Source organism: Dreissena polymorpha, chromosome 3, assembly GCF_020536995.1.
Source record: "Dreissena polymorpha isolate Duluth1 chromosome 3, UMN_Dpol_1.0, whole genome shotgun sequence".
Taxonomy (NCBI): Eukaryota; Metazoa; Mollusca; class Bivalvia; order Myida; family Dreissenidae; genus Dreissena; species Dreissena polymorpha.
Genome location: NC_068357.1, coordinates 106,335,390 through 106,347,137, shown reverse-complemented (window position 1 = coordinate 106,347,137; position 11,748 = coordinate 106,335,390). Strand labels below are relative to the sequence as shown.

The 11,748-nt window shown below is 34.0% G+C and overlaps 1 protein-coding gene across 6 annotated transcripts in view; it reads left to right on the top strand.

Annotated features, from left to right (window-relative positions):
* The first annotated feature begins 1,927 nt into the window (after positions 1-1,927).
* Positions 1,928-11,748, top strand: part of LOC127870871 (heat shock 70 kDa protein 12B-like) — a 19,964-nt gene continuing 10,143 nt past the window's right edge. The window contains exons 1-7 of one of the 6 annotated variants that reach the window (XM_052413440.1): positions 1,944-2,111; positions 6,902-7,045; positions 7,211-7,399; positions 7,490-7,702; positions 8,568-8,712; positions 8,986-9,123; positions 9,644-10,842. In XM_052413440.1, the coding sequence (XP_052269400.1) occupies positions 2,103-2,111; positions 6,902-7,045; positions 7,211-7,399; positions 7,490-7,702; positions 8,568-8,712; positions 8,986-9,123; positions 9,644-10,587 (1,782 nt within the window). In that variant the 5' untranslated portion in view covers positions 1,944-2,102 and the 3' untranslated portion in view covers positions 10,588-10,842. Of the gene's footprint in view, positions 2,112-6,901; positions 7,046-7,210; positions 7,400-7,489; positions 7,703-8,567; positions 8,713-8,985; positions 9,124-9,643; positions 10,843-11,748 lie in introns of those variants that run through there. The other 5 variants (XM_052413441.1, XM_052413442.1, XM_052413443.1 and 2 more) reach the window with 5 other exon arrangements.

The window sequence follows — 11,748 nt, the reverse complement described above, 5'->3', positions numbered from 1 at the left end:
AATAAATATCATCCTACAAACGTTAACTTTAAGCGGCGTTAGCATATCGATGATAGAAAATTGTTTTTTTTAAGTGGTTTAAGTGCAATATCTCTAAAACCCGTTGTCCGAATTCAATAACATTTTCACCACATTAACAGAAATTTCGATGCGCTCATACTGATACTATTTGTCCATACAAAATCGAATGCGCGAGTTATGATATTGTTTGGTTCAAAACATGCGAATTTTATATTTTAAAATATCGGAATATTATAATTAAGGTACACATTTTTCAAAAATTGCTGCAGGTATGGTGTAAATACCAACAATTACGAAAACTTTTTTTTCAACAGTATGCTGGTATTAATTTGTCTATTAGAATATTTATTGAATAAATTTCATCAAACTTAAAACTAAAATCTAGTGTTTTCCTTTACAAATGATAAATTGACATATTGATTGGAAAGATATGAACAAATAAGAGTTGCTACGGTTCCTTCCTAGAATTTGCTTGTTTCTATGAAAGTACCTGATATTAATCATTGTGAAAGACTTCGGACCTCAGACATTTCCGATAAAATTTCCGCACGTCTGGTATCTATTCCGAAACATACTGCCCTCGTGTCCGACAAAAAATGGAAATGTAAAACTTTGTTTTGGTTGGAAATGAAATTGAAACTTCGAATATGTAATAAATATGTACATGTATGTGTATTTTACTCTTATAGATAATCTACATATAAATAACATTTTATGCCAACATATTTTTTTTATGTCATTGACCTCCCCACTCTCTATTTTATATTAGCCGGGAATGTTCTGAAGGGAAATTGCATTTAACCATAAAGTTTATAAAAACATTGTGTTGCCAGATTGTTTACATTAACATACTCTGTTGAAAGAGCATTAATTTTACCATGCTATTGTTTATACTGCAGCAAATTGAGTTCATGAATAGATGTTTGACATTTAAAAAGCTGTTAGAATAAGCTTTGATAGACTAACAGTTTTGGAACTTTCGAGAAGCCAGTCTTTGCATAATTCTGGACGTGAGCAGTTTCACGTCAATTTTCACTGATTTAAAATTTGTAATTTAAGGCAAAACATTTATAATATGTTTGCTTTGATTATGTATTACGTAATCATGTATTTGTCAGTTTATGGCATTTATAATAAATGCCCAGATTTCATTCAAACATAGTTTTCTGCTTTCCCTTTTTCCCATAATCGAGTTCGACCTAGACTGTTATCTCTCCCCCGACCTTGGGCAATACATAAAATAGAACGGTTAATTACCAACCAGTCGAACGAAATTGATATCTTTGCGGGAGACGTCAACTCTAAGTGCTAGAACGCTCAGAACCATTATAATCATGCATGGTTTCTGTGACGTAAGCAAAACAGGTTAAACAGTCTTTCATTTGGTATTTTTATTTAATGTCACGCTAATGAAGCTTATATGATGAAATGAAGCAAAAGTGGTCGCAGAGTTTATAGTAACTTTAGTGAATTTAGCAAAATTGATTGAAATATCAACCTGGAAACAAACAAAATGCATAGTATCGGAAATCAAAATAATGGTCGGTCGGATGAAAAATACTGTTTTTACCGTGAGAAATACGAATGTTAAAAATAGAAAAATCAGTCAAATTAAAGTTGTTGTTTGTTTAGGGAAAACGTTCCCAATTATAGTGTTAAGTGTAAAGCCCGAGTAAAATGAGCTTTGATATGTTTATTCGGATATGTCAATATCAAGCATGCGTTTCCAAAGAAATAAACCAATGTAGATTAATAGCCGATTTTAAGGCCTTAAAATAGTTTGTTTTTTATGTATTTTCACGCTCGATACGTTTTCCTAACCCAATGTCGTACATTCAATAATGCATCAAGAAAGACAACCAATAAAAGATAACCCACATACATGCAATCCTCAAGTATAAATTATTTTATCGACTTGTCGATATATGATATCGTTATGTCAAGTTATGAATACATGTTCGGTTTTACTATTCCCTTGCCTGGATGTTTGCCAACATATACGTTCGTAATTTTCATATTGATAAAGCTTGGACAAAGGTTCAATATTTAAGTTAGGTGGGATAATAAACAATACTAGAACAATGGAGCTGGTAAGTTATTATGTTTCATATTTCATTAAATCCATTTAATATATAAACCATGTGTAACTAACCTAAAACCTATTACTTATTTCCTTACTTTAAACATAACGTTGAGTACCGGTATATATATTTTGGTACAAACCTATATGGTTAGTTTGTAAAGCTGTATATAAACAACAAAATTGGCTAAACCCATGGATTCGTTTTAGCTCACATATAGCTCTATGTAAGCTATTGCGATCACCCTATGTTCGGCGTCCGTAATCGCGGGTCGTCCGATGTGCGGCGTTCGTAGTCAACTTTAATTATTTTAAAGCAACACACCTTGAAATGAAATACATGTTAATCAATACATATCGATGCAATTTGAAAGTGTGCAAAATTGTCGTTAAATCTATAGCCTAGTTAGCAAGTTTTTTTCTTAATTTTAAAACCGAAAGTAGGATTTCTATACGTATACGTCCATTTTGACAAACGCGATTATTTTTAAGTTTTAAAGCGCAAAAAAAAGACGGATTTCTATCTTGTAAACACCAGATATAATATAATTGGCATGGATAAAATTAAATCTATAGCCTAGTAAGCAGTAATTTTTTTTTTTCAAACGGAACCGCTTTTAAAACCGAAAGTAGGATTTCTAGACGTATACGTCCATTTCGACAAATGCGATTATTTATAAGTTTTAAAGCGGAAAAGAGACGGATTTCTACCTTGTAACCACCGATTTATTTTTATTGGCATATATAAAATATGTTTCTTATTTATACTTATATTTACTATGCCATGTATTTCATTTCAAGGTGTGTGGCTTTAACACTCCAGAGGCACGATTTCACTCTATGTGTTATGTGAATCTGGACAATATCTAGACCGAGTTCTGATCCGAGACAAGTGCGTCAAAATAACTAAGTTATGTAAAAACCATCGTAGCCCTCTAGAAGAAACAATTATGACTCAATAAGATGAAACCTGGTAAAATGTTAATTTTGACAATAGCCAGGCTGAATTCGAATCTGCGTCGTGCTTCCAAAACCAGATCAAATGTAAAATGCTGTGTTACCAATCTAGAGAAATCATATTTATTACGCAGTCTTTATGAAACTTGTTCAAAATATTTATGTTTCAAATATTAAGACTACATTTAATTCTATGCCACGTGTGTCAAACATATAGGTTACAACATCAAATCTTTTTTAAACCTTGTTACAACTCTAGAGGATACATATATGACTCAATATTGATGTAAACTTGGTAAACATTCGAATCTGGGCTATTTGCGTTATGAAACTAGGAAATCAGTTCAAATATTTTAAAATACTATTCCAAATGTAGGGGCAATATTTAAGACTGGATATTGATGACAGTTGGTCCGAATGTTTGTCTTGATACTATTTAACATGTCTTGATTAAAACTGTTAATATTGATAATATAAAGGTCCTGCTCGAATAAGGATCTAATGGGGTTAAAAGCTAGATCAGTTGAGCAAATATTCAACGATTGTTGTCAGTGAACTCAAGTGAGAGATTAAGGGCAATAATTGCCTTGTTCCACATTCGATCAAAATTGCATCCGTATAAAACTGTATGTATCATGCGTCAAGGGTCTGTATATTATTATCAAAGTTTGTCTCGTCCTTTATTTTCTAGCCTCGTATTAATGGCGCACTCTTAAAGGAGAACAGACAAGTTCTGACTTAAAAAGCACATTGTATAAATGAATATAATGTAATAACATTGAAATAAAAACACATAAAAAAAGAAAAAGATATAGTGCTAAAAAACGATGATTTTGATGATCGGTGATTTCCGTCATGCGTTCGGCACTTTCCGCCACCACTTTCCCTGATGACGCAGTCGTGAGACAAATGCGCATGACCCAGAACGACCTTCATTAATTGTTATCAATTTTCAATAAAAACTGTGTTGATTTCCATTCGATTTGCAACGTGACATTGAGAATTTACCTATGTGTACGATGGTGCAGTGTGTAGCGTTTGGCTGCAACGCTCGTCCCGAGAAGGGGTCAAAAGGATTCTTCGGCTTTCCAAAGTGTGACATGGCTGGACAATCGACGTTTGTTTTTAAGTTGTTGAATGTAACTTTTTTAAATAGCCTTTACTGTGAGGTGTGTTATTATTTACACACGTCAAATTCCCATTCGAGCGCAATCGTTTGTTGATGACAGTTGACGACAGCAGATGAATTATGTAAATATCTTTGTCTTTTTCATCTCCATTTGTCAGCAATTGTTCATATCATCTTGTAATTGGGCTGTCCATGCATTGATTTGTACGTATCCTTACTATTTTTCTGTTTGGAGATTGACATTTATTCAGTCCGAGTAAAAATGGCAACTTGTCTTTTCTTACTCTTTTAGCGATCACTGTATGCATATATTTACACCTAATTCTTAACTTACAGTCCATCTAACATCACAGGCTTTTGTATTGTCTGCATTGGTTGCGAAAAGTTGTACAACCAAAATTATGTTCTTTGTTTATGGTAAAATTAACATGCTAGTTGAATAATAAACACTGTCAGTGGCAGTTCTTATAACCATAAAAAGTGTGATGGACTTAGTATGTCCATAATGCACTTGCATAAGTTGTGAAAACAATTTTGAGTTTGTTCTTAATACATAAAAAGTTGACTTAATTTGTGTTTTTAAGTAATATTTTTTGTAAAATTTAGATTGCATCTGGCAGCCCTGCATTCAGTTTAGAATGCGCACAGAAAACATGCGGAGACCAAGAACAGGGAATGCGCTACAGAATTTTGTTTCCAAAGTATAAGGCTGGCCTCCATGTAGTAAAACCTGTTAAAGAAGCCTGCAATTATGGTAATGGTCTTTCTAAGCACAATAGAAAATTGGCATTCTAATATACATATAATGCCAACACCTTGTAATTGCAAATGGCCAGCTTGACTGTTATTCAATTTTTTTAAAATAATATATGTGTATTTTCTTTATTGTTCAATGTACATATTTGTAACAATGCATATGATTGGTTTTGAATGAGTACAATATCAATCGTTGATAAATATTTCAGATTATGTCACCGAGCTCATGGCTGAATTGCTGCAATTGAAAGAACAATCAAGAGCAGCCGGACTGCGAGACAGGCTTCTTCCGTTCTGTTGGCACCTATGGCATCTTCTGTGAAGAAAATTTTAAAGACTGAAGCAGTGTACCGCTCTAGGTTCAATAAGTTTCAGAAATTTGAACCAACTTGACATGCCATTTTCCATGCAGCTAGGCCTAAACGGAGAGGCGCAGCACCCTGCCACCCCAAGGTTCCACCCTGGACCCAGAACATTCCCTTTTTATAATCTGATCATATTATTATACTAGATATTGTATTTGAAGTTTCAATAAATTCATTAGATATTCACAGGGAAACTAGTTTTAATAATTATAGAAACAATAGTTTAAATGAAAATATTTTGAATATGAATATGTATATGAGCCGCGCTGTGGAAAAACTGGGCTTAATGCATGTGCCTAAAGTGTTGTTTCTGATAAGCCTGAGCAGTCCGCACAGGCTTATCAGGAACAACACTTTCAGCCTTTATTGTATTTTTCGTTCATAGTAAGTTTCTTCTTATTGTAAATCCAGCTTAAGCGGAAAGTGTCGTCCCTGATTAGCTTGTGCGAACTGCATAGGCTCATCTGGGTCGACACTTCGCACATTCATGAGGCCCCTTTCTTCCAGAATATATGCTATATTTAAAATATAATATGCCACAGGGATAATATGAACATGCGTGCTTAAGTGCCTTTTAACAAATAAGCCCCCTGATCTTTTCAAATCCTAGCTGGAGGACTGATCATGTTTTGCTTCAAATTAACATAGCATCTTCGATGAATTGTGAAATCATGTGAATGTATTATTTTGATAAATATGTTTTCATAATAACTAGCAGTTGATGGAAATACAACAGTCATTAAAAAAGTTGTTCAACAAAGCATTCCCCATAGTGTGTTAAAGTGTTAGTATAATATATTTCATGTCTCCACCTTTATTATCCCCCGCCATAGGCGGAGGGATATTGTTTTGGCGTTGTCCGTCTTTCCGTTCGTCTGTCCGGCACTTTCGTGTCCGGAGCCATATCTTGGAAGTGCCTTGGCGGATTTCTTTGAAACTTGGTATGAGTATATATATGGATAAGAGGATGATGCACGCAAAATGGCATTGTACACCATCTGTTAATAACGGAGTTATGGCCCTTTGTATCTTGAAAAAATGCTTTTTTGAGTGTCAAATGTAACACATTTGTGTCCAGAAGCATATTGGCGGGGGATATCAATTCAACGAATTTACTTGTTCTAACATGTTTTGGCCATTTAGTTTTTTTGTAAGTATTGCTTAATAAAATACGTTAAAATTGTGATTTTGTGTGAAAGCAGAGAGATGTGCATTTGTGAGCACTTTGATAAGATATTATAAAGGAACTTTTCATTTCAACAAAACGGTAGTGGTTAGAGGTTTATCGAGCACAATTAACACACGGGGCAGTAACTAAATGATGATAGACCAAAACAGTCAAAGTATTATATTTTTAAGAAAATTAATAGTGTTTGGCTTTCTACTAACTTTGCTTTCAGGCTAGTATATATTCATTGAATGATTTATTGGTATTCATCTAACTTTATACAAACACATTTTATTATTGTCTGTTTTCGCATAAAGATAGCCGAGATTAACAATACTTTATTTTCAGATAGTGAAGATTTGTGTTCCTATATAGTTATTAGAAAGGCGAAAATCATAATTAGGTTAAATTGATTTTGTTCACAGTCTGTAATTCAAAATCCGGACCTTGTGGTAGCCATAGACGTTGGTTCAACATATTCCGGATATGCCTGGCAGTGGAGGACTAATTTCTTATCGAACAAACAGAATGTTGAATTCAATACGAACTGGGGCTCTGGGACACCGCAAGTAATAATATTTACACATGAATTTGAGTGCTCAAAATCAACACAGCAAGCTATTGTCATGAAATAGTTTAATAAGTGGTTCAGACTTATTTTAATAGAAATTAAATATTTAAATAACGGTTAATAATGTGTAGTTACACTGATATATTTTAACATTTATTGACAGATACATAAAACCAACAGAGCAATACTGTTCAAAGCTGATAGAAATGCGCAATATGGACTTGAGACCGTCGCATTTGGATACAAAGCTGAGCAACGCTATGCACGGATTTGCTCCGACGAAGGCACAGACAAAAAAGAGACGTATCATATGTTCAAAGAATTTAAAATAGTCTTGTATAGACAAACCGAGGTATGTACCTTAAAGTACATCTTTTTCATAAATATGAACATGTTTTTCATCAATAACAAACATGCATTAAGATATATGTATTGTTGACAGACAGAAGGAGGTCCTGAACCGATAGCCGAAGACAGCAAGGGAATGTGTTTTCCCTTCTCCGATGTTATGGCTCTGTTCATTAAAGCCATGATAAATGATTTGTTCACAAAAAAACCTTCAACAAAAGGGGCGAAACAGATTTTATGGGTTCTGACAGTACCTGCAATATGGTCCGAGAAAGCTAAGAAGATAATGCAAAATGCTGCTGTGCAGGTATTAGGATATTAACGTATTACATAAACTACAAAAATACACTGTATTTGTTGATAGATGTTGAATGTTTTCAAATAAATGCAACCAAAGTAGATGACATCAGCTGATTTTTTTTATTTCAATTGTTGTTCAAATACATTCAACTATTATAGATTAATAAAACAATAATATAAGTTTACTTAAATATTTTAACTTAATTTGAACCAAAGTGTTGGAACAACCAACTAAAGAACCCATAAAAGAAATTGTACTGTTAGAGGGAACATTTCACAGATTTTGGCAAGTATTCGAGATTGTCATTAAATGCTTTAATTTGATCGCTGTAAACATGAGAACTAAATAGCTCCAGTAAAAAAAAAGAAAGAAAAAGTATCCATCGAATTACTGACCTTTGGAATAAACTTCTACCACTTAAAGCACTTGGCCATCCGTGCTCATACTGTGAGGCGCGTATTTTATACTTAATATTAGCAGTCCACGAAGTGTCAAAAAATGTAACGATAACAGCAGAAATCTCCAAATTATTAAATCGTTTCGCGTTTGTAACGGTTTTTGATTTTCAGATTTTTATATTGTCAAAAGATGCATATAATGGATATTTTAGAGGATGGTAAATGTTCAGTATGTATAAGTGTTTTATCACAAATATATTAACTACAACGAAAATTTGCGAACCTGAAACAAGTTTTTTCGATTGTATCAATTACCAAAACCTGAAATGGTCCTTTTTTAGTTCAACTAAATTATAATATTATTTAGGCATTATTTTTGTTTGAGAATATGATAATTTCCATTAAATGGTGAGTCACTTGTTTGCTTTACATATTTGTTTGGTGCATAACCTGGGTGCATGTATTCAAAACAGGCCGGCATCGATAGAAAACATCTGTTATTGGCATCAGAACCTGAGGCTGCGGCCATCTACTGCTTAAATCTTCCAGCGGAGCAACAAGTTGCCTTGAATAATATAGGAACGCCTGGGCATTGTTTCCTCACGGTTGACTTAGGCGGTATATTTATATTTTCGTTTATGTACGAACGGTAAATTTGTGTATGGTGTAGGGCCATTTGCACTTGTATTTACATCATTCTTGCAACGATATGTTGGTATAGTTTTACCTAAAATTGTGTGTTATTGATACCACTGGAAACTTCCATTTATGTAACGGTATAGATTTTTGTGAAACGTAACACGACTATGATGATGTTATTTTTATATAACATAATATTTTAACCCTTACCTATGATGAGCACATTTTTGACTATGATATTTGATATTCTAGGTGGAACAGCTGATTTGTCAGCCGTGCAAGTCGAACAGGATGGTCGTCTCAAAGAATTGTGTGGCGAGGGGGGTGATCTGGTTGGGGGACAAAGTGTTAATAATGCTTTCTTCCAAGCCTGTAATGATAATTTTAAAGGTACAATTTCAAGTCTTCATAACATTACACTGTTAAATCTTTCCCGGAGAAACAAGCTGCAGTTAATAACATAGGGATAAATGTTTTCCTCCCGGATGATTGCGGAGGAATAGTAATACGGATGTGTCTTCTGATACTGTTTCTGGTGTTTCATTGTGTATTACCATAAAAAGCGCACAATTTAATGAAGGCTTCTTAATGACATGTGTGTTCAAATTTACGACCAACACGAATGCTAGATACACTATTAACAAAGAAATATTTCTACCCTCGTCTCGAAATATGTATTCACTCGCTTAGCGTCTTGGTTATTGTTTGTACAGCCTTGACAAGACTTCATGTATATTTGCTGGTTACTGGTTGATTTTAACGTCAATAACAAGGTCTTTAAAAAAAATCAACCAAATACCTCAACGGTTGTTTAGAAAATGGTTTTATCACTCAAATGAGATCAATAATTAAAGTTTACTATTCGAAACTAACAAATCGATCATACATATGATTTTTGTCCTCATTCCAGGTACGGAATGGTCTAGGAAGTTTTCCGAAGCGACTCCTTTGGAAGTGATGAACATGGAACACGAGTTCGAGAAATGCAAAATCGCGATTGGATCTGAAGAAATAGATGAAACTATACAACTGCCACTTCCATGCTCCGTTCGCGAAAGCTTTAGAGACGGAAGGATTCAATTGGCGAATCAACAAACACAAATTTCAATAACCAGACAGGAAGACCTGAAATTTGAGACGTCATTCGTAAGGGATAATTTATTTGATCAAGCATGCAGACTTATCAATAAAGTTATCGAAAATGTATTAGATAAACAGAACAACATTCAGACTGTTGTCCTTGTCGGTGGATTTGCAGAATCATCAATTGTCCAAGAAAAGCTCAAACTGATGCTTCAGCAAAAATATCCAACAGTGCAAGTTGTTGTCCCAACTTCACCTTTTCGCGCAGTGTTAATGGGTGCCGTGCTGTTTGGCCATGACAGGTTAATCTACAAAAGCAGAATAAGCAGAGCCACTTACGGAGTAAGGACAAATGTTTTATTTGATGATAAAAAGCACGACCAAACTAAAAAATGGCTTAACAACGAAGATGGAAAGTACTACTGCAATGACGTATTTGACTTACATGTAAAGAAAGGCCAGTCTGTTGTTTTAAATGAGCTTACCATTGGAAAAACATATCTTCCCATGTACAAACATCAAAAACAATTAACACTTCAATTGTTCAAGTCTGTGAGTGATGGGCACGAAGACGGAACAGTGATGTACACAACAGACGAAAGTTGTAAGAAAGTTGGTGAAATCTCCGTTGATCTTTCTGACACTGATACGACAAATCCTAAACGCGAAGCTTGTGTGAGAATGATATATGGCGGCACCCAGTTGTCCGTTATTGCAACCGAACCGGTTACGGGGAAAGAGTACAACGCAGACATCAGCTTTAATGTGTGATTCGTTAACTTGTTGCTTCACATGCTTCATGATTTTAGTATTGACACTGATGTTTTGTATATGAACCATTAAACGCCATTTTTTCTCAAAGGGTTAATGCAACTCGTACTTAAATGAGTAAGAATGTTATTTTTATGATATTCGTCATGTTGTTTGTTATAGTTGAAACATATTTTGTGTGTGTAGTATGTTCGAATCTATAATGTATATTGTACAACATAAGTTTCAAAAATATAAAGTGTAATGTAAAAAATGTTCAGTGATGTTCTTTGCTGCTTTTTCATAGTTTTAGTAGTACAAATAATTGATGATTTGCTTATTGTAAACGTATACAGGTATCACATAAATACATTCAACAATATTTTAAGTCATTTTGTATTCGATTGTTAAAGCATTGCATGTATTCAAATTTTGCTTATGATTACTTTGACCCACATAACACTATACTTGATTGCATATTAATCATCACAGACAATGATGCGTCTTGTATTATTGGCAGGTTTTACAGTCGGCCAGACTGCGATTTAAACAACGTGTTTTTTTCAAAATCCATCTCGAAAAAAAAACACGATACGAGCTCTTCATAATTGAATAACTACATTTGCTTTAATAGAAAACCCCTTCCGTTTGTACTGTATCCGTCGTAAAACAGACAAATAATATTTGATAGTTTATTTTATGAATTAAGTATACATGACATGTTTTATATTATTAAATCGATTTGATACTATTACATATTGAATATATAGTATTGGTGTCAATTAGCACATTCCCATATCCCCACGATCTGTACGAACAAAACGAAGTATAAAACGTTGACTTTCATTGAAGTTTTAGGTCCTGTCTGTCGATAAAGTGTATGTGGAGTATGCACAGAGATACACTGTTCATCGACGAGAATCAATTAACGATAAATTGAATTAAAACATGTGATTAAATAGAAATCGTCATATCTCTCTAAATGTTGCTGAAACATAATGATACTAATATATTTTATAATATAATTATAAGAAACTAAAACCCACACGTTTGTATAGAACTTTTCATCGCTACCACAGATCTGTGTACCCCCTCTGGAACGTCGTGTACACCAAGTCAAAGCAGAGCATGTCCATCGCCACATGTGACCCGTTTACGGATGGGGGATTCTAAAAAAACTGG